The 27,838-nt window shown below is 42.5% G+C and overlaps 4 protein-coding genes across 8 annotated transcripts in view; 2 read left to right on the top strand and 2 right to left on the bottom strand.

The window, feature by feature from the left end:
- Positions 1-1,123, bottom strand: part of megf6b (multiple EGF-like-domains 6b) — a 39,671-nt gene extending 38,548 nt beyond the window's left edge. Inside the window, exon 1 of the mRNA XM_053868987.1 lies at positions 825-1,123. Within this exon, the coding sequence (XP_053724962.1) occupies positions 825-916 (92 nt within the window). The 5' untranslated portion in view covers positions 917-1,123. The remainder of the gene's footprint in view (positions 1-824) is intronic.
- Positions 1,124-8,641: 7,518 nt separating this feature from the next.
- Positions 8,642-13,207, top strand: LOC128760438 (acidic mammalian chitinase-like). The gene is made up of 7 exons (XM_053867853.1): positions 8,642-8,809; positions 9,922-10,040; positions 10,115-10,217; positions 11,247-11,429; positions 12,138-12,254; positions 12,410-12,542; positions 12,855-13,207. Exons 1-7 carry the CDS (start codon positions 8,657-8,659, stop codon positions 13,205-13,207), a joined length of 1,161 nt encoding a protein of 386 aa, XP_053723828.1. The 5' UTR covers positions 8,642-8,656.
- A 908-nt stretch (positions 13,208-14,115) lies between these two features.
- On the top strand, positions 14,116-18,860 carry arfrp1 (ADP-ribosylation factor related protein 1). Of its 4 annotated transcripts, none has more exons than XM_053868226.1 (8): positions 14,116-14,386; positions 14,855-14,999; positions 15,747-15,834; positions 16,788-16,870; positions 17,660-17,741; positions 18,060-18,130; positions 18,207-18,307; positions 18,484-18,860. In XM_053868226.1, the coding sequence occupies exons 2-8, from the start codon at positions 14,997-14,999 to the stop codon at positions 18,569-18,571; spliced, it is 516 nt and encodes a 171-aa protein (XP_053724201.1). In that variant the 5' UTR covers positions 14,116-14,386; positions 14,855-14,996; the 3' UTR covers positions 18,572-18,860. The 4 variants fall into 4 exon arrangements, with proteins under 4 accessions (XP_053724201.1, XP_053724203.1, XP_053724200.1 ...); XM_053868228.1 differs by having other exon boundaries at positions 14,855-15,039; XM_053868225.1 differs by lacking the exon at positions 14,855-14,999.
- A 780-nt stretch (positions 18,861-19,640) lies between these two features.
- si:ch73-267c23.10 (serine incorporator 3) lies at positions 19,641-27,516 on the bottom strand. 2 transcript variants are annotated; one of them, XM_053867953.1, is made up of 10 exons: positions 27,306-27,516; positions 25,790-25,951; positions 24,898-25,091; positions 23,724-23,803; positions 23,511-23,648; positions 23,003-23,172; positions 21,690-21,780; positions 20,545-20,746; positions 20,171-20,362; positions 19,641-20,097 (listed from the first exon to the last, which is right to left on the bottom strand). In XM_053867953.1, exons 1-10 carry the CDS (start codon positions 27,342-27,344, stop codon positions 19,962-19,964), a joined length of 1,404 nt encoding a protein of 467 aa, XP_053723928.1. In that variant the 5' UTR covers positions 27,345-27,516; the 3' UTR covers positions 19,641-19,961. The 2 variants fall into 2 exon arrangements, with proteins under 2 accessions (XP_053723928.1, XP_053723929.1); XM_053867954.1 differs by having other exon boundaries at positions 27,310-27,516.
- Between the last annotated feature and the right edge of the window lie 322 nt (positions 27,517-27,838).

Genomic DNA, 27,838 nt, shown 5'->3' with positions numbered 1-27,838 from the left:
TGGCCTGTAGCAAACTAGAAAACTATCAATTTCTTCTTATGTGCATTAATAGAAAGATTTATGGGAAACGTGTAGAATAGCCAATTGAGGATCCAAAGTCATCTTTATTTTTGAGGTCAAATCCATTACATCCTTCCAGAATTTTTGTAATTCTTCACACTCCCACATACATGTGGAACAAGGTCCCCTTCTCCTTGTTACATTTAACACAGACAGAATTTTCCTCACTTTTGAACACAGGAAAAACTTCAACACTGCATTCACCATCTTGGTTCTGATGCAGTGGGACAGAGAGAAGAGAAATATTCCAAACTAGTACACAGATTCAACTAGGATTCATAGGTTCAACAGGAAAGCAGGATGCTTCAGGTCACAGGTAAACAAAGCCAGTGGCAGTCTATTTTCTCTCTAAAGAAGCTCTAACACAGCCAGTGGAGCGTGACATAGTAAGGACGGTGGTTTTATCAGACAGGTTCCAGCTGCTCCACTTGTAAACAGTAGTAATCACCGTCACCTCCAGCTGTACACATAAAGAACTTCATTGATGCAGCCACACTGCTGATGAATGAGGGCTTCAACGGAAACATTTTGCGTGGAAATGACAGTGGCGATATGAATGACATTTACTGGCAGCAGCATCATGGACTCACTAGTGAGTAAGTGCTTTTCTTCAGCGCCTTCAACAACAAGATTTGGGAAGCTACATCTGGAAGGAGGCTCAGGAAGAGTTTGACACAAGTTCATGCTTGTGCAGCGGTGTTCTCATTCTTGAAATTCAAAGACGCCGTAAAAGCGCCTTTCAAGGTAAGATAGAAACGACTTACATATATGACTGCAGACTGGTGCCGATGCCATAACGGAATCCGTGCGCCTCTTTGACAAACAGCAAGAGAAGAGAAAACACCAGGATGTCCATTTTCCAGTGGTCTTCATTCGATTTTTAACACGAGAATGGCTTGCTCACGAGCACCATTGCTTCTGAACAAAAGCCAAATAAATATATATATATATCAAAGGTTCGCGGATGGCGAGGAGGACAAAAGCGAACGCGACGCGCAAAGGTGAGCTCAGGTTTCCAACGGAGTCTGTGCGCAAGAGCGCCGAAGCTTCGAGCGCACAGATGTTTGAGTGACTGACAAAAAGTGTTGGAGGCTGAGCTCTTTCTGTGTCCCACCATTGATTTGATAATGATGGCTAGGGGGTGGGAGTGGGGGGAGGCGGGGGTCCGGCGCACTGCCTGCTTCTCGAGCAAGACGCGCAGTGAGCCGATCGCTACTCATGAGATAAGACGAGTTCGCGTGCGCATATTTGGCGCATATCACTTCTCGTCCCATCAGTCATAACGGAGCAGAAGATCCGACGTTTCGCAGGCTCTTGGGAGGAGCGGGTCCAGGCTGCGCTGCGGTCCCCCTGGCGAGCCAACAGCTGATGGAGTGGTCAAGAGGTCAGCCGCCAGGGCTTGACTGGTGCCGCTCCCCGAACAATGCTTCTAATGAGCGCATGTGTGCTCATGACCCCGGGAAGTCTCGGGTCACCAGCCTCCGAGGGTCCCGCCAACAACGCAGTGTTTAAATCAACTCCCAGACATATTGGCTTGGAAGCAGTTTAATGTCTGAGTCTGCAGCTGGAGTGACGTGTGACCTCGTGACTATACTGCCCCCGTCTGTTAGTTTGAGGTTGTACCTCGTTTGCCTCAGCAAAGGATGTCACCACCTGCCTGTCCTCGCCTCGTCACCTCAAACCATCCCTGTCCCTGGGCAACTTAGTCACCCCGTGTGTCTGAAGAACGGATGACAGACCCCCTGCCAGTACATTTTATTTCTATTAGTGTGTAATACCTCTACTTTCAATGTGTAGAGCTGTGTTTACTCGCGCCATGGCAACACTTTGACCATGCTTTTGCATTAGTCTACTTCATTTTTCAATACAAGTTTTCAACTCATGCGTTTACTTCCCATATCACGATCTTACGGCAAGGGCTGCACATTTTCCTCTCAGTTTCCCGCGACACAAATGCATTGTGAGACTGAGTACAGGGGCGTCAGACACAGTCCTCCTTTAAAGCAATGTCCGTTTCTTTCACCAGTATATGACCGTCCTTTCTGCCTGTTGATAGTGCAAGCCATCTGTTTTCTGTCTCTCCATTTTACATGTATTTCCTGCCTCAAACAGAGCAGAGCAAATTCAGTTTGACTGCAATGACCTCTTCAAGTGAATCCCACAGAAAATCACAACACGTGAGAGTGAAGGTTGCCCCCTTCACAAAGAAGGTGAGTAAATGCAAACTAGTATCGCTATCAATTTTCCAAAATACTGCAGACATTCTGTCCTTCACTCTGCCCCTTTTCAATCTCTGTATCATGTAATTTTATATATATATATATATATATATATATATATATATATATATATATATATATATATGACATATATATGTCATATATATCATATATATATCATATAACATAAATGACTATATTCACCTTTTTATATCACCTTATTTAAACTAAAGCTCTTTTAATGTCTTGAAAATATTTGTATAAGAATTTCAATTTTGTAAGAATTTCAGATACATTCAGAGTAGTGGAAACCCTGGCCATTGTGTAGCGAAAAACATCCCTGAACAAAAGCAAACAGACTGCACAAATGCCATATATCTTGTCATATAACATTGGTAATGTATTAGCCAAGATTGAAATAAACAAATTCAGTCCGGAACAAATGAGTGCCTATTTCAGCTTTGTGTTACTTGAATGCACTTGAATGAAAAAGCTGTTATAGAAATCCATATTACACATATGTTACACACGTTTTCATTACTCTCCCTGGAGCAAAGAACAAGCAGGAACTCTGTGAACCCTTGAGCTGATTTAGGAACTGCTTCCACTTATTTGTAGTTTCTCCAAGTTAATCTGTTCTGGTCACATTCTTTCTATAAAATGGCCCCTTTGTTTCAAATGTGGGGTATTTACATTCCTGCACATACATTTTGGAGAGATCAACCTGCAGTAATTTGGGGTCCACTCCCCCTCAGGACATGAGTATTTTCCAAAAACAGAAACACTGTGAATCAAATCTGGTTTCCTCTCTCCAAAACAAGTTTCAATTCCAAAATAGAAACTATTAATATGACGACTGACTGTGGCTGCAGATGCTGTGCTACCATCTTGTGGTCAGAAATGTAGCTGCATATTCATATGAATATTTCATATGAATTCACTCATCAACGTCAGAAAATGTACCTTTATTAAGCCAAATTGCTCTTCACAAATAGCTAAGGAGGTTATACTCCGGCCAGCATTAGTTTGTGAAAAACAATTGGGGGATTTTCATGACATGTGTAAACTGGGGCAAGGAACAAATGATTCCATTTTGGCTGTGATTCATGTCCTGAATCCAGGAATTTTCTTTTGTCAATGTTAGACTGTGTTGGGGTGGACTGAAGCGGCTTGCTGGAGGTTCGCACTCTCTGACTGCTCATCACTTAGCAGCTTGTTTTGTGATTTTGCTCGACAGCATTGACAGAGACTGAGAGACGCCTTCACAAACCCCTTTCACAGGGGATGCACAATGACACTACCAGGTAGGTGGAGACAAGAATGTCTTTTATAAGCAACAAGTACGAGTGCATGACTGTATTTGGCAATGACTTTCACTAACCTGCCATTCTGACTGCAGCAGCTGGGTGGAGTCGATGGCTGCTGGTGCACAGGGTGTTGGAGAGTTTCCACTCAGCCGACTGGGACATGCTTTGGATGCAAGTTTGCAGCATTATACAGGGACAGACGTTTCAATTCCATATTTCATTTAGGGCTGTTGCAAGGTCATCTGCCTGGCCGCTCACTAGTCAGCTACTGTGGAAAGAGTAATTCATGTACATATTGAGTTTGTTGTTCGCACCTGCAGAAGGATCCTCGCGCCACACTGCAGCTGAGCGTGCAAGTGGGGTATGTTCATGCTCACCTCCCATCTGTGTCTGTATGTCTGAGTATGGGCTGAGCCTTGGCAATAAGCCGGTGACTGAACATTGTTAAATTTGGCACATTAAAAACAAGAAAATAAGTCTATTTCTAAGTCTGTTTGGGCTCACACACAGGTATGCCACTTCTCACACTGCTGTTTATTCTATTCAAAAAACCAAATGTCAAAATATGGAGGCCAACGTGACTCTATTAGATTGTTTTCTTCAACTGCTTTCCTGCACAACCAAGAGCGGGAATCTGCAGCTGGACAGCAGCAAAGTGGGCCCTTGTTAGAAGTTTACTGGAAATCACGAAACTTATATTGGAGGAAATGATTCATAGCATTCACAGACAACTTCATGGCAGCTTGAAAAGACTTTCTGTAGCGTGAGCAGCCTCTCTTGACTGTGAGCCTTTCTATAGAGCGTGGCACAAGTCTCATGATCTTGTCTGACAGAAAGTGATTTATATCAGGAGAGAGTCAGAGGCAGGACCTTTGCACAGACCTACGGTGCTATCCAGTTGTTCTCGAAGCTAAGCTCCCAGACTGAGGATGTCAGACCCCCTGCATATGTCATCCAACATGGCTGCCCCAAACATCCAGTCAAAGAAATTCGACTAACAACGAGAACGCCTTTTCCAAATTTTTGCTTCTTCATACTGTGGGTCTTCTAGTTGCTCACTGAGCGCATATTTATGACACCCATTCTGCCACAATAGGGACATTTTGCTTGCAAGGTAGCTCAGTAGCATTGAAGACCTTAAAGACGAACATTTTTGTTATGGGTCAAGATGTGGAGCGGGACCCAAGTGCAGTGGTAAAAGTACACAGCAGGCAGGAGCGAGTCAAATACAATATTTTAATCTTACAATAACAAAGCATCACCAAACCGGGAGAATCAAAGCAAAGTCTGAATGTCCAAACACAGTCACCAAACTGGCTGAATTCCATAAACATGAATAAGAGTCCAACATAAAGCATCACCAAACCGGGAGAATCAAAGCAAAGTCTGAATGTCCAGAGTCACCAAACTGGCAGAAGTCCATAAACTCTGGAAACAGAGAGACAAAAGCACAATGAACAGATATAGTCAGTCACAAAATAAACCAGGAAACACACGGAAACAGGACAAAACAACACTAACTCAGGCACCAGGGTTTCAGACAAAATAATCAAAATAAGATAGCAAACGCAGAGAAAGAGACTATTTACCACAGGAACAATAGGAGTCGATCTGGCACACGTTGCTGGAGTCCAGGTGTTCTTATTACACAGGTGATCAGGGGTTGATAGGCTCCAGCCGTGTGCCACAGGAACAGGAAGGAAGGAGAAAACAAAACAGGACTCAAGGGACCAAAATAAAAGCGGAATCATGACAATTTTAGACACACACAACTCGACGTGACACTGTGGGAACAAAGACACTAGCCATGGCTGTGTGACTATGCTTCACACCTGTGTGACTTGACTAGTGCCACTAGCTTGTCCATCTGACAAGGCATTCCCTACAATAAGAGTCCGCTTTGTCCCTCCCTCCACTCTGGAAGCCCAGCCCTGGTGCGACTCCTCCGTCTGTTCCTCCCCACCTCAGATCCGGGGAAACACCATCTGTGTGCGGACAACGGTATGATGGCAGGTCTCCAGACACAAAGGTGTCAATGTCCATATCAGGATCCAGCATATCTACAACAAAACAGGAACACAAATGCAAAGTGAGTAAAAAAAACAGTGTTCCAAAAGAGCTGGCTGCTAGAGGTGCACGCACCTTTGTTCGTGTTACACCATGGGAGTGAGAATGTGTTGGTTCTGCAGGGACCTCAGGCATACCTGACATTGAAACTGAATTGTGGATCCCTCTGTGGTCTCAGGTTTTGTCCTTGAGGCTTGTCCACCCACTTTGCCCTGCTGGCTAAAACACAGTACTTCAGCATGACATAGCCTTTGTCTTCCAAGCCTCTACCTGAATAACGCCCAGGCAAGAGAATATCAGCATGACACCAAGGGATATTAGTAGATGCAGGCTTGGTTTGGTATTTGATTTCATGCCAGGGGTTTTCGTGTTGGAAGGTGGGAAAGTGCAAGTGGGTCACTTCTAAATCCTGAAAGCAGCGAAAGTCCCAGCAGCTATTCATCATTCTAAACCACTCCAGAGCATATTTTTGGAAACATCTATTTGCGTCACCAAAGCATTGTGATGTATAGTAACAGGAGTCAGAGCAGGGCAGGCATGAGCTCATGGTTACATTTCCTCGGTTTTTCATTCACTGGGAGGCAGCAGACTAGACAGGGAGATGAATCCTGGGATTGTACCTGCTACTGGTGAGACTCTCCTTTCCTTGCTTTTGAGGTCGCTCACCTCTGACACTTGTAACTAGGATGCTGTTGTAACTTTCTTGCAGTTGCTCTGCAGCTATACTTGCAGATGGGTAAGCTGATGCATTTAAAGATAACTAAAGTGGAATTACTCCTAAGGTTGATTTTCTTTTTTTTTTTACCTCTTTTAAAGCAGCCACTACAACAAAGTTGGTGTGTTATTTTACCAACTGGTCTCGGTACAGGAGTGGAGTGGGTAAATTCCTTCCTGAGAACGTGGACCCGTCCCTCTGTACTCACCTGGTATATTCTTTTGCCGTCATCAACCATAACAATGAGCTCACCGAGAGTGAACTGAATGAGAAAAGCCGGTACAAGTCCTTCATGGAGCTGAAGATGAGGTGCGTCGACAAATGAAGAGGAGCGTGTCAATATATGTGTAGCTGTTGTCAAACATGTCTTAAATTAGATTCCTCCAATTTTATTAATGCTTCATTGTGCTGGGGCTTGAGTGAAGGCGTTGAAACTGAATCATAAATTGTGTGTTTGGAGATGCAGCTCTAGCCTGAAGACTCTACTGTCAGTGCGAGAAGACAGCAGGTCTCGGTGAGTACACTGCTGTTGCATGGCTGCCGTAGATTCAGTGCTTCCACTGTTTTAATATCCAAAAGTAAATTGTTATTACCTTGGATTGCTCTTTGGAATCGCTTCATATGGTTGTACCTTGAAAATGGTTAGAGATAAAGGCCTAATGTGAAGGAAAAAAAGCTCTTCAGTATCAGCCGAATTTGGCCTGGGAGTACATTCACTCATCTAGATTGCATGACGTCCCCAGGCGCGACCATCGTGAGTTACAGAACAGATGTTTTTCTGATCCACTGTTGACACCCTGAAAGGACCATGAAGACCAGCGCTGCTTGAACCACTATTCACGCTGTATTGTATCCCGCCACTTCTCCTGCATCTGCTACTATTTCTGTCTTCTTTTTTTTATTGTTTTTTCATTGTCGTTTCTTCCATTACAATTTTTTGTCCATGCCTCCACCATGTCCCTGCACACGGTGATGAATCGACTCTAGTATGCGCTGACTGTGGACTGTCACAGTGAATGGACAAGTGTCACTACGCATAAAAGCTGCCGTCACTTTGTGTCCCGCTGTTTCATCTTCATCTGAGTAAATATTGTTAGTCCGTCAGAGGGCGGTTTTCAAACTCATTTTACTCAAAAACTTGGATGGAAACACGCCCACAGATGTTTTTGAGATTGGAGTTCCAGGCGTCCGTCATCTGCTTCTGCAGAGTGATAGTGACATCATGCTCCATATTTGGAGCTGGCTAGTTGCAATCTTGAGTTTCATCTAGTGTAACTTGAAATTCTGTGTTATACATCCTTCACCTTCTAAAGCAAACTTTCCAGGATAATAAGGTTCGTGATACAAAGTTCGAATGACCAAACACATTGTCACTTTGTTTTATTAGATCAAGCCAAACTTCTGTCCAGTCGGACGTACAGACTTTGGGGGAAGGAATATCGGAGACACATGCGTCATGTGACACAATTACAAGACTTTTTTAAGGAATTTAACTCCAGGAATATGAGATCTCCTTTGGTTTGGTCCAAAGGAAACTATGAAAAAAAATGTTTATATTTACTCATAGGATTTATTTTTCTAACCTAATTTTTTCACTTTTTTTCAATTCTAAAGCCACTACTGTCAGAATGTGATGGGTTTTTTTTACAGAGCAGAAGCTGTCGAATTGATTATACTGTAATACGCACCAAAGCAATTCAAAGGTAACTGGCATTCTTGATTAAAGATTCCAAGGATCAGAATGGACCGAGGCAGAAAACAATGTGTAATGATATGACATGAAACTAAAGTTCTTTGTGGAATGCTAACTGGCCGCAGGTTAATATACAGCCCACTCTATGTGATATAAGTAACATGAAGAGTGACTCGTGACGTCAGGTGACAGTGACAGTGGAGGCTGAGCAGAGTGGGAGGAGCAGGATCTGCAGGCTCACAGCTGGAGGTGAAGCTGGAGTCAGACTGGGGACTATCTCTTTGAACAGTCCAGTGTCAACCAATCACTTCAAGTCATCACAAGTGTAGGAAGTCTGAAGCAAGTCTCAGCAGCAGCCAAGGCATTCCCGATGTGAAAGAAGTGGAACAGTCTATTGGTTAACACCATTTAGACAGTTGAAGGCCGGTGATCACCCAGCAACACTGTCTCCATCAGCAAAGTGCCTTTTCATTTTGATGAGGCAGTTGGTAAAAAGCCCTCACGCAGATGACTGGAGCACATATGACATTCTGATGTTGAAAGTGATGTTTGGGTAAAAGGCTTTATGGCAATTGCTCTCAGCAGGTTCTCCAGCATGGTGTCCACTCTGGCCAGCAGACAGACATTCATCCAGTCGAGCATTACGTTTTTGCGATCTCATGGTTTTGACGGTTTGGATCTGGACTGGGAGATGCTGGGGGTTCATAGTTCACCTGAGGACAAAAAGAGGTTCACTCTGCTCTGCAAGGTAAAAAAAAATCTTGTGTCATTTGACTACAATGTTTGCTGCTTTGGTTTGACGCACTTTCATTTCATTGTGGTTCATCAAGTGTGCCTGTCTGCAGGGGGCAGGCAATTGTCTAGGACCACTATCTTCAGGGGTGCCATTATTTAACCTGCTATAAAACAAGGGTGCCGCTATAGACGCTATATAGACGCTAAACCACTCGGGACCAGGTGGAGTGATGAGATCTCTTCACCGGCCTGGGGGTGTCTCGGCATCCCCCCGTCAGACATGGTGGATGTTGCTCGGGAGAAGAACGTTTGGTGCAACCTTCTGAAGATGCTGCCCCCATTCCTTGGCAGTGGATAAGTGGATGAGGATGGATGGATGCTTGAGCAGAAAAAATAGCTGTAGATGTTTGCTAAGCTCTGCTGACTTTGGTACTGAAATCACGACTGACCCTGCACCTGACTGGCTCATCTTCAAAGCTCACACTCCCTTAACCAGTCCACTTTACCTGGTGACTTGTCCCTCCTTCCCCCTGCTGCAAGTTGGATTATAAGACATTTATTAGGAATTATAATTAGTTACTAACAAGCCCAGTTGAACTCTTGGTTACCTGGGACTGAGGAACTTCTGGTCCTGACATAATGGAGTTGCACTAGAAAGAGCAGCACGGAAAGACATCCCTAATGGATCAAAGCGGGGATGGCCCTGCCGCCTCTTTGCTCAGACAGAGTTGGCATGTGTGCATCATGGACACTGCAGAACCAGGCACATTGTTTTCCAGACATCAGATAGTGAGCAAGCACCAACTGACTCTGCAGAACAATGGAGCTCAGCAACTAACCAAGGGGTAAACCACAAAGCAATCGTGTTGTCGTCATTTCTCACTGAAAAAAATCAAAAAGATAAAATGTTTTAAACACATTGTAAACATTGGTAGTGTGTTCTGGATCTCTACTTATCCAATGGCAATACTCTTATACTATTTTACAAATCCAACTGATAACATTATCCCATTTCAGTTAAAGGGAAAATGTGCCCTGTCAAAAAAGTAATGTGGTATTTGGTGTACAATGGTAAAAGATAGTTAATTTCTGCATTTACATGAAATTGTTTTGCTGTGTTTCCAGGAGCTTTTTAATGCTTACAAATCAGAGAGTTCTGGACAAGGGCGACTAATTCTTTCTGCAGCTGTGCCAGCTAGAGCAAGAATTATTGATGGTGGATATGAAATCTCTGAGGTGTCCAAGTGAGAGCAACACTCACTGTTGTGTCCAATTGTAATATGACTTTCACTGATGCAGCCACATTGTTTGTTGACAGGTATTTAGACTTCATGAGTGTGAAGACAACTGACCTGCATGGTCATCTAGATGGAGTGACGGCCCACCACAGCCCTCTGTATACGGACAACAAAGACAATATTGTGAGTCAAATTTCAGATCGAATGGAAACAACAATCCTGCATCAGAGTCAGAGTTGGACTGCATACATCCTCTACAACATTTCCGGTTCTTTAGAGAATTGTTTCTACTTTTAAAAAGAAAATCAAGCAGATAGTAAATGAGTCAGAGCTCATATGGACCTACAACAAGTTATAGATTTGTCAACTGTTTGCATAATCGGTGGCTTAATGTGGGTCAACATCACAAGCAATGAGGTAGCTTGGTTGCCCCCCACTTGAATCCACGGTCTGTGTTCAAAGGAGGTTCCTTAAACTACTAAATTTAAAATGAACCAGTGGCTTCCAAGTGTAGACCTACGGGCCTTTTAAGGAAAGACTGCATTGGGACTAGTCCAGTGAGGCTTGAGCTCGAGGTGTCACATCTGGCTGCAGACACAGGGATGAGAAAGACTGCCTGCAATACGGGGCCTCATCACACTATTCTAGAAACGCTCAAAAGCCACTATTTAAAATGTATGCTAAGTACTGTCTATGTATGTTTGGCCATGTTATATGCATAAAATTCAAAGTTCAAGGTTCTTTATTTTGTCATTTCCTGGGTACAAGTACAAAAGAAATGAAATGTTCTATCCGTAATTTAAAAGCAGTGTACAATCATAACATCAGAAATCTATACCATACGCTAAAATTATTAAAGCAAGGTTAAAATGGAATAGCAAAGATAAATAATTTCATGAGAAGGGTAGCACCGATTGGGTGAGCAGGAGAGCAGTAAGTGTACTAAACACAACAGAGTTTTTATTCATCACAGTTCAAGAAGCTGTTTTAAAATGTGGTGGTCCTGCAGCTGATGCTCCTCAATCTTTTTCTGAATGGCATCATTGAACAAAATGGAATGACAGGGGTGGTAGATACCTTGGCCACCGCTCTGTAGAAGCAGTGCTTTCTATCGGTGGGAGAAATCACTCCTAGTATACCGTAAAATACCAGAACATTGCCATTTTCTTTTAACCTCATTCGTTTTCTGCTCATTGTGCTTCTTCACACTAGGATTATGTGATGCAGTCCTGGATAGAACGAGGCGCTCCTGCAGTCAAGTTGCTGCTTGGCTTTCCCGTTTATGCCCGCTCATTCACTCTCTCTTCAAATGCAACTGGCCTAGGATCTCCAGTCAGAGGCCCCGCCACTCCTGGGCCCTACACTCAGGAGATTGGCCTCTGGTCGTACTATGAGGTAGAATCAACTCCTCAATATTACAGTATATCTTACACGGACAGAAAAAAAAAACGTTTTGAAGCTGACTGAGTTTATAGTACAGTAGTTACAGTTATGTCAGCGTGTTTCAAAAGCTAGCTTTTTCTTTTAGCTGAGCCGTGAAAGCAAAACAGTATGTCAAATATTCAATTGGAAATAATAAAGTTAAGGACTCGAAATTGGACTGAAACTATCAGTCAGGAGTAGTGTGCTATAATTCAATCCAGTGACTCATGGTTGCCAAATATTCCAGGTTCATCAGCTAAAGAAATTCCATCGTGTAGTTGCCAGTACCTCCTCTTTGGCCACCCAGCGAAGTCTCCCCATAAACCCCAACTGGCTCTGCATCACCTGAGCTCAGATGAACGTAACAGCTGTCCGCCAGCTGCTGGAGTGAAATAGTAACTACAACATGTTTGCAGCTGGGGTTGTATTCATGCACCGATGCTTCCTGTCGCAATTTTCCAATGATGGCGCCCAAAGGCGTTAAGATCGGACTCATGTGTCTATAGGTTTCTCATGTTCTTTGTGATCGCAACATCCTTAATGGTTGTATTTATTTTTAAAATTCAGTCCAACGTTTGTTGCGACTGTACAAGCCATTGAAGCTCTTCTCTTGACGTCAGTGAGGACTGTATCATCAGAGTGACAACAAATGTTTTCAGTGTTATTGTGTATGTTTACCAGACCTGCACTTTCCTGCGTGGCGCCACTGTTCAGTGGTCAGAGAGGCAGAAAATTCCCTTTGCTGCGAAAGGCAATCAGTGGGTGAGCTTTGACCACCAGGACAGTGTTAATGCAAAGGTAATTGCCTTCCTCAACCCACCCTCACTTTAGGGCCCCAGCATAGGAAACACAAAAGTCCCGCTCTCTCAGTGAAGTGAGGATGGGCTGCCCCTTCTTCTCAAGCCACCAGTTTTCATACCACACAGTTACTGAATGACTGGTCTGTTGTGCAGGTCCATTATATCAAGAGGAACCAGCTAGGTGGCGCCACTGTGTGGACTTTGGATATGGATGATTTTTCAGGAAAATTCTGTGGTCAAGGGACATTTCCGCTCATTTCTCATCTGAAGCGTCGACTCCACGACAGTGAGTGCACCCTCAGCTGATTTAAGTTCAGAGGCTGGGTGACATGGCTGGCTGGCGGCAGAACTGCCCGCTAGAAACTCATCTGAAAAGTGTCCATACTTTTATTGACTTCCATTGGATTTGGAAATGTGTCATACAGAAGATCTAGGACTATTTCTCATAGAATCAAGAACCATTAACCTCCTCATATGGAGAGTGCTAAGTCACTTGTTTTTAGATTTTAGCCGAATCCTCCATTTATCCTTAATGGAATAATCTGGGAGGAGCCAAGCATGAATATTACCATTGATCACACTTTTTTTGGTCTCCCAGGCTCAACGCATTACACGGCTGCTGTGTCTCCTCCCACGTCCTCTGGATCCTTACTGAAACTGACTCCTCCCACACACGGGGCTTTCACAGAGATGGGACCTGGGAGCTACTGCCAACAGAACATAACTGTGGTCTATCCTGTCAGTCACTTCTGTACAAGCAGAGAAGACGGACTTTACATCTGGTCTCAAAAGCCAAAGAAGTTGTACAGCTGTGTGCAAAGAAAAACATACATGATAAGGTGCCACTCAGAGGGAGCACATCCAAACAAGGGAGAGTCATCTACATCATCATACACGTGTGTAGTGTCGTCTGCCATACTTGCCTGTCTGCTGACTACTTTGAGCATCTAGCAAACTGGACACTGGACCAGCAGCAAAACATCACTGCAGACACTATATCACCTAAGAATATGCTTGAAAGTAAACACCTACTGTAGAGCCATTGGGAATGGGTCACCACTAAGAATAAGAATAAACTTTATTCTATTGTGTCTGGGTACAGCCAACATGTTTGCAGCGTGGAGGTGAAAGACTGACTAAGAGCTGAAAGACACACAGTTCAACAATAGCTCCACAGTATATATATATATATATATATATATATATATATACAGTGGTATACATATATATATATATACAGTGGTACCTCGGTTCTCGATATATATATATATATATATATATATATATATATATATATATATATATATATATATATATATACATACAGTGGTATATATATATGTGTGTGTGTGTGTGTGTGTTGGCTAATTCAGACGTTCATGTCACGTAGAATTCAAGTGGTAAATATATCTTTATTTAGATATATTTATATCTAAATAAATAGCACGCACATAATTGAGTATATGATTTGTAAAGATACCAAGCTGACAATAAACACAAACATTTATGTATTTTGTTAAATCGTACTTTCCCGGTGCAGCGCGACGTGATGAAACTTCCAAATGTTTTATCCATTTTATCTGTATTTATTACACCCTGAACGTCAACGGTGAGTTGCGACACACGTCATCGGTCGTCGACGGAAATTGGCTCGAGGAAATTTGAAAGCCGAGAAAATATTTCACATATAACATTATTGTCATAATAAAATAATTGGTATTGAGATCATAATAATGATTGTGTCAATGATAATAAAAAAGAATAATTATTGTATTTGACTGCAACATGCGCTTTAAAGAGGCCGCCTTATCGTCACTAGCCCGGGCTCCGCCCCGCGCACGCGCAGTGCAGTTCTCCTGTCTTCCGGTCAGTGGTCGAATGTTTACAAGCGACCGCATTTGCCGAAAGGAGCGTTTATTCCAGGTTGCTTGGTGTGTTTCCAGAGTTAGTTTGTGTCGGGGAAGTACGCAGTTGTGTTGTTGTTTCGACGCGTATTCAGCTCAGGAAGTCATTTGCTCTGAGCTGTCTTTCCCCATCATGTACACTTTACTGTCTGGTTTATACAAGTACATGTTCCAGAAGGACGAGTATTGCATTCTGATCCTGGGCTTGGATAACGCTGGGAAGACTGTAAGTCATGTGGACATAATGTTCACCTTATGCTTCCTCTTGTGTCAATGGCCCGGACACCTCTTATCACGTCTTTTGTTTTGTTTTTAGAACGGTAATGATCCTGTTTACCATGATGCTGTGTGTGTGTATCTAGTAATTACCTTATAAAAACAATTCATTTGTTAGCTTCCTTCAATGAAAGTCATTCAAGTACTGAGTACCATTTAAATTGCTTAGGTTAACAATGAATGTGACCCACTGCTAGGTGACAAAACAAGTCATGTGAGCCAATAATGCCAAGATACATGTGTCCTCAAGAAACACATTTACTTTGTTTTCATTATGTGCTGGTATTTGCGGGGTGGATGCTCAAAATGGCCAGAAAAGAGAACTGCCATGTGAAACTCGACAGTCTATTCTTGTTCTTAGAAATTAAGGCTAAAAAAACTGAAGATTTCTTACAACGGTGTGTACTACTCCTTTCAGCGAACAGCACAGACAGGCTCTAACCAGAGTAGAAAGAGAAGTGGGAGGCCCCGCTGAACAACTGAGCCAGAAGATAAGTACATGAGAGTCTCCAGTTTGAGAAATAGACGCCTCACAGGTCCTCAACTGGCAGCTTCATTAAATGGTACCTGCCAAACGCCAGTGTCAACATCCACAGTGAAGAGGTGACTCCGGGATGCTGGCCTTCAGGGCAGAGTGGCAAAGAAAAAGCCAACAAAAGAAAAAGATTAATATGGGCAAAAGAACTCATTCATTGGACAGAGGAGAATTGGAAAAAAGAGTTACGGACGGACAAATCGAAGTTTGAGGTGTTTGGATGTGTGCTGGTACTCAGCAACAGTGAGTGGGCCATTAAAGACAACCACTGATGCTTCACCGCAATATAAAAGAATAAATGAATGTTTGTCATTTCGCAGCTATAAGAAATTAAAGCGAAATGGCAGCATCACTCAAAAGCCTCCGTTTAGATTGAATGACCAACAAGGACGATAGAGAACTACAAACAGGGCAATGTGCAGTGTCTGTGAGTCCCATCTGGTCTCAACTGATCACAAATGTCAATAACAGCAGCATATATAGCACCTAAAATGAGCCTGTTTGTTAATAAAATCAAAAACATGTCCTATTGCCAGTTCAGTCAGTCAGTTCAGGCGTTCAATACGTGGGATATACACCTACAAGGTCCCCCTACTGGTGGTCTGGTACTGTCAACACTGGCCTGGGCTCATTTGCTGCTCAGGGAATCAAGCTTTAGTTCTTAAAAAGGATTATTTATTGGCACAGATTTGAAACATAAATACATGCAGTTTACAAACTTCACAATGTTACCCAAACTGACTTTGTTGACCACTGTTTGGTGTTTTCTTTGTAGACATTTCTGGAGCAAACCAAAACGAAGTTCAGTAAAACCTACAAGGGGATGAATTTGTCAAAGATAACAACTACAGTTGGTCTGAACAGTGAGTAATGATTGCCTTCTTTGTCGCAATGATGTTTTTTTTATTTCTCAACTCATGGTTGACTGCTATGTTTTGAATCTAGAAATGTCTACTTGCATTTTTCTAGTTGTTGTTGGAGCTTGGAAACTGTTAGAGGTTGTGGTATACTATAAAAGAGTGTCTGACCCAAATTTTTAGAAGGGGGTAAATTCATCTAATGTGTATATTATGACATCACCAGTAGGGCTGTGTATTGGCTGGTATTTTGTGATATGATGCATATCTGGATACAGGACTGCTGATACGATGTATTGTGATACTGTGAGTTCAGCAGTATATCGTAATAAGAACCATCATTTAAAGGAGAAAATCTGATAATATAGTACAATATGATGAACATGAAAATGAGTTTATTGTTATGACGTCCGTCCAGTCAGACTTTCAGTTAAATTTGGCACTTTAATGAAATAACTCCAGCGTATAAAAGGTCAATGTTAGCATTAAACATGCCACAATTGCGGCAGCATTTCCAAGTAACTATGGATTAAATATTGATATATCTGACTTAAAAAATCAAGACAAAATCGGACACTCAAGTATTGCTATATCTCAGCACGATTGTTGATTCAATATCAGTGAATCAAGTATTGCAATATTTGAGCATATTAATATTGTCACCTAGTTGTTCACATTGTCATTTACACTTTAAAACTTTTACAGATGTTTGTCTGATTCACCAGTGACATTCGTCCTCATCTCTCAAGTCTCTTTGACAATTTCAGTTTTAGTCATAAGGTGGCAGTGGTACTTTTTTTTTCATACACAAAATTTTGCTCAACAGCTGCAGGGTTTAGTGTTTTGCACGTGGATTTATTTCATTGCTGGAACATTGATATTATATATTCATGCTCACCAGTTAAGGTTTTTTCAAGTTTTGTATGCCACTTAGGTTGTTTCCTTGTTGATCCTTCCAGTTGGAACCATTGATGTAGGCAAGGCCCGTCTCATGTTCTGGGATCTTGGCGGACAGGAGGAGCTGCAGTCTCTTTGGGACAAAGTGAGTCAGAATATTGCTGTGTCTGTTCCTGTGAGAATTGCTTAATATATCTACATTGGTTTTGCACATCCGTAAAAGCCAAGTCACTCATGTTTAAGTCTCAAGTCTTAACTGTCAAGTCTCAAGTCATTTTTTCTTGGGCAAGTCAAACCATGTCAAGTAATAGGTTGTCTCAAGGCAAGGCAAGTCAAGTCACCTTATTTTACTCCACAATTTCATCTTGAGATCTTGAAAAGAAAAGTTATAGGTTGTAGTCACTTAATGTCAATCTGAATATGGGAAGAATAAAGGCAACCTAATTTAATCTTACCACTGATATTAAGGAAAATACTAGTCATACTAAACTGTAATAACATATTTATTTATGTTTTTCAGTGGCAGCCAACTCACTTTACGTGTACAGTGTTCCCTCATTTTTGCGGGGGTTACGTTCCACGATACCACACACACACGATAGTTGGGGCATCATAATGTAATCCAGGGCCACACAGATCATCGGAATGAAGACAGAGTGTCTGTAACTAGTAATGTCATCAGATTGAAACCTTGCTTATTGAGCGTTTTCTTGAATTAAACAAGTTCATGTATCTGATTTTCACATGAAAATCATGTACAAGTGCGTTGTGCTGTGGGTCTTTCAAGGTCTTCTCAATAACAGTATTGCCGACATGAACATTAGCAAATGTGTGTTATTGAAGCAATGCAAAGGAATAAAACTTTTGTTGTACTCATGAACTGTTTATTTGGTTGGACAAGACCACATGAATAAATAAATATATATTTCTTTAGTACTATGCCGAGTCCCATGGAGTCATCTATGTGATCGACTCCACTGATGAGGAGCGTCTTTCTGAGTCAAAAGAAGCTTTTGGTGAGTAACACTTGCATCAAATGCTGCTTCTTTCTCTACAAAGGTGGTCCATTTGTCATCTATGGTTTGTCACCCTTTATTTCCTCAGTGTACACAATGGGAATTTTACCTCTCACAATAAATGATATAAATTTAAGCACACAACATTCTCGTACTCTGCTGGCATGTGATGTCACGAAGGACAGTAAATGGCATGACGTCATGTCACATGACTGCTGACACCAAAACGATCTATCGAATGCCTGGAAAAGTATTCATCTGAAGAATTGAGTATTGAGAAGAGAGACCCTTCGAATCATCTGACTTTCTGTTCTGCAGAAAAAATGATCAGTAGCGAAGTACTGGAAAGTGTTCCTCTTCTGGTGCTGGTCAACAAGCAGGATGTTCCGGTAATCTCCCACCTGTCTGTGGACTGTTGCCAGTACAACCAGTTGCTGTTAACCCTCGTGTCACTTTCATTTTCAGAACTGTCTATCAGTACCAGACATCAAAACAGCTTTCAGTGACTCTGCGCCCAAAATTGGGAAGAGGGACTGTTTGGTGCAGTCGTGTACTGCCCTAACTGGGTAAGTACTGCAGCAGATTTGCATTGTTGAGTCTGTATTCGTGGTGTAGTTTTCAGCTTCTGTTGGTGTTGCGCTGTGCGTGGTGAAGATGGTGCATGGCTCAGTGGAGGATGGTTGTTTCTGCTAACCTCCATGTGACCTTACCAAGATATGTTGCTTATGTTGATCCGTTGCAGAGAAGGAGTGAACGAAGGCATCGAATGGATGGTCAAGTGTGTGGTCAGAAACATTCACAGGCCTCCGAGGCAGAAGGACATCACCTAAGGAAGGATTCCTAGACTGTGGATTGTTCAAGGTGTGGAAAGTGGGAACCTGGCTTGGAGTACTCCAGGCGTTTCCGGTGGTTATGAACTTGACAAGAGTTCTGGACTACACTACAATATACTGTGCTATAGTACAATACTACTATACTATAATATAGTATAGAATACTATAATATAGTATAGTAGTATTGTAATGAAGTACTGTCACGTCAGTGACCCAGTCTACATTGCAGTCACTCAAATAATTTGTCTTTCATTTGCTGTCATTTGAACTTTAAAATAAATCTTTATCTATATATACAAATAAGGTAGTTGTCTCATCATTTGTCTTTTCAGTTGAATTGAAAATATGTGTCGTTTAGAAGCAGATTTGTCTACTTGCCCACTCGTCTCCTGTTTCTTCTCTTTTCATAGAACTCAAATTTTAAATTTCACTGTGTCGATACGTACTATGGGGGCCACACTCACACACGTTTTCGTCCCCAATTTTGCTCTGTCATGACCAAGGGCCATGGTAAACAGCTGCTTATTGTAACTCTTACAATATTGTCCTCATAAAATCCTCATGTCTGGGGTTAAGGGTGAATTTGCCCTGATACAGAAAACGGTTGTAAATGTTAAATATCTTCAATATTTACGACCAGAAATCGAGCGTCCGTGGAGAGCCGATTCGCTTCCGAATTGTAATGAGTTAAGAGGGAACGTGCCACTCTGCATGCTGCATCCACTGATCGCTGATGCGTCCCTATCATTTAGTTAGTTTGGTTTGTGAGAGAGCTCAGTTCCCCGGGTCATCACTCAGTAAATTCTTTGTTAGTTCGAGTGAGCTGGGTTGGAGTTCAGGCTTGACAAGACCAGTTGTGGAAGCAGCTTGCACATTCTATGTATATGAGGAAAGACTGTAGTCACATATGACAATATACACAAGACCGTTGAGCTTACACTTACTGTAGAGGGAACTCTAGAAAGATCTTTCCATCATTCAACATGAGGAATCAAACGTTGTCATTCAGTCAGGAGAGCCAGGATCCAGCGAGAAGCTGAAGCGCTGGGAGATGGACTGACCCAGATAATATATCTTTATTTTGACTGCATGTTTCCAAATGAAGCAAAGGGAACATTTTGACAATTTACGTAATTGGTGACAATAAAACGCTCAGTATATCTGTTTCCAGTCTGCATCCGTCCTCATGCTGTCCATCTGTTCACTTCACTACGACCGGAATGCTCGACCTGAGTTCCATGAGTAGCAGACATAAGTCATTGGAATGGTTCTTTCGGGATTCTTCCGTGAAAAACATGCTGAAAACTGTTCAGCTCCACCTCCATGATGTCTTATGTGTCATCTGCCTGTTCAGATGGTTTCAAGTGTTGCAAACACTTGAAATCCATCAACTGAAGTCCCGGCTGGTGAGGATCATGGGTCCAACCAGAGTCCAAATGTACAGGGCCAAACACACCCAGCTCGAGATCATCTTGACCCACACTGCTGGCCATTTGCTGGTGATCGTATAGTCTGCATTGGGACTGTTGAAAGCAAATGGAGCCTGAGTAAAATCAAAACTTGATAAAAGAAAAAAAAGTAAAATGTGTAGGCTACCTGTGCCAGTTGGTTAGAGTCATCATGATGTAGAGAGAAGCCAGGAAGAGCATGAAGTGGAAGAAAGAGTAGCTATAGGGGACCAGTGCCTGCTCCTTGTCCTCAGAGTTACTGCCTCCCTCAGCTAGAATGATGGAGTCTTTGGAGGCCATGGTTAGTTTGTTCACCTGGCTGGTGCTGGATGAGCGAATGCTGAGGATAAATAGATTCGATTAATGAATAGTAAACAACAGATATTTGAACACCTGTTTTTGTTTATTTCACATTTTGCATTACATCAAAGCCGTTTTGATTCTGTATTGCATGATGCATTGAAGTTGCATCATGGCATGAACAAAGAGAATGGCATGCCACTGAAAACACATGGGACGTACCTTGAGTAAATGATGCACAGGATGTAAATGGTCAGTCCCACGATACTTTGAGCGTCCCACCACTGCAGGTATGGTGAAGACAGGATGGGTTCCTCTGTGCCAATAATCACCACAGCTGTTTGATTCTCAATTTCCAGAGGGCCCATTGTGGGAACTGTCATCCGCTGGAAGATGCTGAGGAGGTTTGGCTTGCATTCTCCATCTGAGGACAAAACACAGCACCATCAAAGGAGAGTAGACACCTAGGACACAGGCCCACATAGTGAATGACTTCTTGACTTGATCCACCGATGATACAAATACATTTTTAATACCACAGGCAATCATATGATCATTCCATATTGTGTAAAAGCACCAAAAAAATTATCAGGTGTAGGTATCCACACAATGGAGCTCGGCTTGACGCTCTCAATATTCTTGTTGCCTTGTTGAAAAAATCCACATAGAATCATTTGTAAAGGTTTCAATAGCTTACTGGTGCCAAACAGTAATACAAAAAAGGGCATCGAAGTATCCGTAGCATCCAAACAACAATATATTGAGAGACAGTGAGAGAGAGGTCAAAAAAACGTGGGGCACCTCTCTTACTTTTTCCCGACTGCAAGTATCACTGCCCTTACGGAAGCCCCAAGGTGACAAAAGCTGCGCAGGAACTCAAAACCACATGCTCCCATCCACCTCCACCTCAAACCATTCAACTGACTGCCATTCAAATGACAAACCCGCAAGCAGGCCCTTCAATCCCTCCTTCCGAAATAATAAACTTATATTGTTATGAATGTTTTCTGTTTTTAAATTAACTTAAATTATGTATTCATCTTTTTAAATTTAGGCTCCTACATCAGGAATCTGAAGAGTCAGTGTTTCTGACAACAGATGATATGATTTGCGATGCTGTAAACCCTGCTAGTTTCATTCAGCAAGTCCACCAAATTGGAGTTTTACTGAACACGTCTCATGATCAACTATCTCACCATTACTTCATAGTTTGACAAGTTAGTCAAAGAACAATTATTTGCTGTTGTTTCTCTCTTAGTAATGGTGACTTTTATGGGGAAAAAAGTATGGATTAACACCTAAAACCTGTAGAAACAAGAAGTTAAAAAAAAAAAGACGTGCCCAAATTCAAATGGAACAAACGTCACCTGGCTCATTGCTCATAGCAGACCAAGTCAGATACATGGTGTAGAGGGTAATGACGGAGGACTGCAGCAGACCAGAGTGAGGTTGAGACTCCTGGGGACAAAGATGAGAGAAAAGCAAGTGAATGCCGACGTGTCTCAATGGAGCCATCAGGTGTGCTGATTCTTGAGTGAACATGTATGTTCATTCAGTATGATCCTAAATGTAGCTGCAGATCTACAAGTTCATTGTCTCACATAGTGGGCTGCGGATTAGCTAGTTCCTCCAAGGAAAACAAATGTACAGGAAATGTTTTTAGACCTGGACATTTTCTACAGCTCAGCAAATATAAACTATGTCATACACACAGATCAAGTGGTGACAGTAGAAGGAGCGTTCCATGGCATAATATATGGCGCCATGGGAGCGAGGATGGGTGGAAAGAATCATATAGGACGCGGAGTGGAGGAACTTTTTAACCGCTGCTAAATATCGTCTTGCAACAATTATAGATCAAAAAAGTGCACAAGCAGGTGTCTGCGGTCGAGTCAGGTCCATCATCAACAGTGAGGTGTCTGGGTACGACGTTGCAGCACAGTTTGGGAACGCAGAGAATGTCATTATTGTTTATGTGAATGAATTTCAAGACACATATTGTTGACTCGTGTGTATCTCTTTCACGTTTTCTTTGATTTCTTCCTTCTGCTGTCGAATGTATGCCAGGGTCAAAGCTGCTGTGGAGGTGGATTATATTATATTGTCATATTGATCCCAAACGTTGCTCCAAAGGGCCATTCGCACCATTTACAAGTCAGAATGAGAATCTGAATCAAATGTATTGCCATGGTCAGTGGGGATCCCACCAAATAGGAAAGTGCCTCGGAATAAAGTGCGGTCAATAAAATAAAATAAATATTTAATTTGAAATAAAATAAAATAAAAAGGGGAAGAAACTGTTTCTGTGACGGGAGGTTCTGGTCTGGATGGACCGTAGCCTCCTGCCAGAGGGGAGAGGAACAAACAGTCCACAACCACGGTGAGAATGGTCGGCTCTGATCCGACCTGCAAGTCTAAGTGAAATCCCTTCACCCGAAAATCTGAACCTCAACCCATCAAATTATCATTTTATCATCCTGCAACTCAGAGATGTGTTGAAGTGTTCAAGCTGCAGTTCCAGCTCACTTGGTGAAGAATAGTACACGGGTTTACGACTAAAGCTGGCTCCATACTTGCATCGGCCTGTGGAAACTGTCCATGAAAACGTTGCCAGAGCTGAAGAGCAAGCAACCCACTTCATCTATCCACAGCATTTCTAAGACAGAGAGTTTGCCATTACCTGAACTTTAGGTAAAACTGAGATGAAGGAGGCCACCAAACAGACGGACATGTTAATGGTGATGAAGAACTTGTTGATCGAGCAGGCTTCAGGCAGACTATAGAAGATGAAGAGCAGCCCAAATGCAGCTATTGACAGGATGTAGTTGAGGACTGTAACACTCAGCAATGCTACAAGAAGCCAAAAGACAATAATGAAACACAATTGCTTGAGCCAATTTCAACAGGAAGACCTGAGAAATTCTGTTCTGGCACATGTCAGACAGACAATGAGTAAAGTGCCTTTTTGACATAGCGTTGGCATTTTAATGTATTGCTGGATCAGCTGACTCCACTTCCACCTGTGGAAGAGGAGCTATGTAGAGGACTTAGCTCATCAGTTACTCTAGTGTTGAATATAATGTGTTTATTGATGAATTATTGTCATATAGTCACATGACACTGAGACATTTAAACATTTCTTAAGAAGAGCTATGTCTCAAACTGTGAAGCGTCTTGATAAGACCGACCTGCATACCAGCCCAGAGAATCCCCACTTTCCATTCTGTCCACCCAGGACTCATTCCAGGAGTAGGCAAAGTCCAAGAGCAGCACCAGTTGAATCAGAATGAAGAGGAAGGCACCGCCGGAGCCCACCATGAACCAAGCTGGCGCACAAGAGCTGAGTTACTCATGGTGACGCTGAGAATTCCACACGTCAACATGCTACTTGCGATTCTTACTGTTGATAAAAGGCCCATTGGGAATGTAGAATGCCCCCACTGTGATTCCCACCAACAGAGCAAATTTGAAAAGCCAAAATCTGGAAACACAAATAAAGGAAAAACACTCATGAAGCCATTTACACAACTTACAATCACAAATAGAAATAATTTAAGTGAGACACATTGAAGTTCACTTGCACACGTTTCCTGGGTAAACTGTTTTTCTCACACTCACTCACTCATCACTCACTCACTCACTCATCGCTCACTCACTCACTCATCACTCACTCTCCCACTCACTCACTCACTCTCTCACTCACTCATTCACTCACTCACTCTCTCACTCTCTCACTCACTCATTCACTCACTCGCTCACTCTCTCACTCACTCACTCACTCACTCACTCACTCGCTCACTCTCTCACTCACTCACTCACTCACTCATCACTCACTCTCCCACTCACTCTCTCACTCACTCATTCCCTCACTCATCACTCACTCACTCACTCATTGCTCACTCACTCACTCACTCACTCACTCACTCACTCACTCACTCACTCACTCGCTCACTCTCTCACTCACTCACTCACTCATCACTCACTCTCCCACTCACTCACTCACTCGCTCACTCTCTCACTCACTCAGTCACTCATCACTCACTCTCCCACTCACTCATTCACTCACTCATCACTCACTCGTTCACTCACTCACTCACTCTCTCACTCACTCAATCATCACTCACTCTCCCACTCACTCACTCACTCATCACTCACTCTCCCACTCACTCACTCATTCGCTCACTCAATCATTCACTCACTCTCCCACTCATCACTCACTCTCCCACTCACTCATTCACTCACTCATCATTCACTCACTCACTCACTCATCGCTCACTCAGTCACTCATCACTCACTCTCCCACTCACTCACTCACTCACTCACTCATCACTCACTCGCTCACTCTCTCACTCACTCACTCATCACTCACTCTCCCACTCACTCACTCACTCACTCACTCTCTCACTCACTCATTCACTCACTCATCACTCACTCGTTCACTCTCTCACTTACTCACTCATCACTCACTCACTCACTCACTCACTCACTCATCACTCACTCGCTCACTCACTCACTCACTCACTCGCTCACTCAGGTTCTGGTTTGAACTACTGTCTTCAGAATAATAAAGCTTACCGATTGTGGATAGCGTCACGTGGATCTTTGCGGTTCTTGATGTTAACCAAGAGGAAGGAAAATCCCAAGAACCACATACTCATGCCAAAGCAGACACGGTACACAGCCTTGTAACCAACAAAGATTTGGCAGTTGAGATCCGCTTGCATGCCCGGGAAGTAGGCAACAGCCCCATCTTCACAGAAGCCTGGAATCTGGAACAAATTGTGGAATTAGGAAAGGAGAACATGTACGTTTTTTTCACTCTCAACCCAAAAAACTGGCATCTCAAACAGGACAAATATATATATAGTTGCTGTTGTGTATGGCGTGTGTATTTTATGTCACTGTCGTCGAGTGAGTGCTGACCACTTTCTGTTTTATTTGTGACATGTTCTTGATTCTCCTGTTTGTGATTTTAAATTCTGTTCCTTGACTTGGTTGGTGTGTTCTTCTTCACTCTATTGTTTGTGTATTTGTGTTCATTAAAGTGCTTCCCTGTAATTCAGTGTCCAAGTTTATCTGTGCTCCATATACCACACGTATGTGGGTTCAGCTTTGTACGGTTCCTTACTCTTTTTTCCTAACTCCACACCGTGCCCCTCACAAGAGCTGGAGTTGCTTTTTTCTCTCGATTCCTCCCTCAAATTCTCCATTTGTCATCTCTGATCACTGCTCCTTGCAAGTATGTACTATGTAATTTTGTCATCAATACTTAATATTATAATAATAACGATAATAATAACAAAGTAAGTACAGTAAATAAAAAGTCACCTGGAATGAAACGTTCAGAACAAAAAACACAGTCATTTTGACAGCCCTGACTTGCACTTGTAATGTTTTTTTTTTTCCCAAATACTCTGTTCTGGGTCATTTCAGAGGTCGGTAAATATATTTCTACAGTCACGCTTACTCTTTTCAGCTGCTGGTCCACACCAGGTGATAACATGATGGAGGACAGGATTGTCCCCAGCAACAAGGTGAAGGCGTATTTGATCCTGGTCACTGTGGAGTTCCTCCTCATTGGACAGCAACTGCATATCAAACAGGTTGCACCACTGCACAGTTGGGGAACCTGTCCTCAAATGGACGCAAAGAATTAAAACTGTTTATTTTCCTAGACAATATAATGTAATATAAGGGTAGTGCTTACATGCTTCTTAAAGAAAAATAACCAATACTGTGAGGATTCATGTTGCAAACATGGTTAAAAGCAAAACAGTGCAACGGAAAAGGTCAGTGCTGTTTTGTCTCCTTTTTATCTTCTGTCTCCAGCAGCGTGTCTGTTGGCCTCTAGTTTCTAGGGTGGCTTTGTTGGCCACAGAATGTGGGCCTGCTCTTACACAGCAATCCCTTCATTGAGACAATGATTTACAGTTCATTTGTTTCCTTTTCAGCTGCATGATTGGTTTATTTGAACGTTTATTTTCCCAACTTATGTGGACATGTTCAGTTTTTGTGTTTATGTTTCTTCATTTTTGCCAGGCTAACTGTCATTTGCGACTCTCCAGGAGCGTTGTGCTGCACGGTGGCCGGAGGCACTGGTGGTGATTTACCCACACTACTGGTGTAATGTGGAGGGCGGTGGTGATTCAGCAGGTGCTGTGCACAAACCATTGTAAGAGCTGTCTGATGTTATATTTTATTACTCTGGTCCCAAGATAATTTATTTGTTTTTGCTTGTCACATCTGCTACCTCCCAGTCTCACACATCATTGTGTAATACTGACTTTTGTCCACAGCTGATAATTCATTTAAAAAATCAAAACATTTTTTGGTCACGTAAACAACCCGTCTATTTGGCCTGAAAATATAAAAAAATATGGCTGGCATTCCGACTAGTTTCAGTGGAAACACCTATCCTATATTGCTTAGTAATACATATATATATATATATATATATATATATAGAGAGAGAGAGAGAGAGAGAGAGAGAGAGAGAGAGAGAGAGAGAGAGAGAGAGAGAGAGAGAGAGAGAGACAGAGAGAGAGAGATTTATATATAAAATATCAAAAATAATTTCATTTTTCAACGTCCGAACTTCCTGCAATCTCACGTAAACATCACCCACTGCGACTGTGTTTGTGCTGTGGAATTAAGGGTTAATCCGATTTGTCACGTGAGCGCACAGCACCAAGCGCGCAACGGTGTAGTCCTGGTTCTAATTCAGTCGTTTATTTCTAATTATAAAACCAGACGGTCGTAGTTAAACGAGTTTAATGCTATTATTTGGAAAGACATAATCCCAAACTCACCAATACTGACACGCCACTGTCGCCAGTGCGTCAAGCGTCAAACTTTGCGCCACAAACACGACTTCAAAACCCTCAATAGACTTTCTTTATGTGTATCTTCGCGTAGTGTTCGGGGCTTCACTGCGCTGTCCCAGGGTGTGATGTAAAATGTTGATCGCATTGCGTCTGACTTACCCACCCAGGGAAGGTGAGGGCACCGAGCGCGGCTCCCATGGCGCTCAGACTTCACTTGTCCTGCATCCACTCAGTCTGCCACGGTGACGGGTCGCTCTCCCAACACACACCTCCGGGTCTCTCAGGTGAACAGCGGGGGCAGACTACTGTGTAAGAGACGGCGTATGTTATGTCGACCTGAATCCGCAGCCCCACTCGCGAACGCGCAGGGCTGAGCAGGACGCGCTTTATTACGCACCACCATGTTTAAAACACGTGTCGCATGAGTTTCGACGAGGTGAAGTAATGTGAAACCGATCGATTATCATAAACAGAATTTTGAAAATCAAGAGTGTTGTAAGTGTAATTTATCTATATTTCAAGACAACACCCTCACTTCATGTTGAACGTCAAATGAATATTGTCAAAAAGGTCCTAAAATCCTTTTTGTTTGTTTGTTAAAATAAGCCGTGCCATAGGGAGCATTTAAATAAAAATGTTATTACATCGATTATTTGCATTTCAAACTCTAGGCGTTTGCATTGAATGTTTAT

The sequence above is a fragment of the Synchiropus splendidus genome, chromosome 6 (assembly GCF_027744825.2).
Source record: "Synchiropus splendidus isolate RoL2022-P1 chromosome 6, RoL_Sspl_1.0, whole genome shotgun sequence".
Lineage (NCBI taxonomy): Eukaryota > Metazoa > Chordata > Actinopteri > Syngnathiformes > Callionymidae > Synchiropus > Synchiropus splendidus.
Note: the sequence above shows the minus strand (reverse complement) of the source record. Positions and strands in the feature narration are given on the sequence as shown.

Coding starts and splice junctions, on each gene's coding strand:
- LOC128760438 (XM_053867853.1), top strand. CDS start 8,657: ATGGTGTCCACTCTGGCCAGCAGACAGACATTCATCCAGTCGAGCATT. Junction 10,041..10,114: donor GAAATCTCTGAGGTGTCCAA/GTGAGAGCAACA, acceptor GTTTGTTGACAG/GTATTTAGACTTCATGAGTG. Junction 10,218..11,246: donor CGGACAACAAAGACAATATT/GTGAGTCAAATT, acceptor TCTTCACACTAG/GATTATGTGATGCAGTCCTG.
- arfrp1 (XM_053868225.1), top strand. CDS start 14,135: ATGTTTACAAGCGACCGCATTTGCCGAAAGGAGCGTTTATTCCAGGTT. Junction 17,742..18,059: donor TGAGTCAAAAGAAGCTTTTG/GTGAGTAACACT, acceptor TCTGTTCTGCAG/AAAAAATGATCAGTAGCGAA. Junction 18,131..18,206: donor TCAACAAGCAGGATGTTCCG/GTAATCTCCCAC, acceptor TTTCATTTTCAG/AACTGTCTATCAGTACCAGA.
- si:ch73-267c23.10 (XM_053867953.1), bottom strand. CDS start 27,344: ATGGGAGCCGCGCTCGGTGCCCTCACCTTCCCTGGGTGG. Junction 25,952..27,305: donor CCCTCACCTTCCCTGGGTGG/GTAAGTCAGACG, acceptor ATTTGAGGACAG/GTTCCCCAACTGTGCAGTGG. Junction 25,092..25,789: donor TGGACCAGCAGCTGAAAAGA/GTAAGCGTGACT, acceptor AATTTGTTCCAG/ATTCCAGGCTTCTGTGAAGA.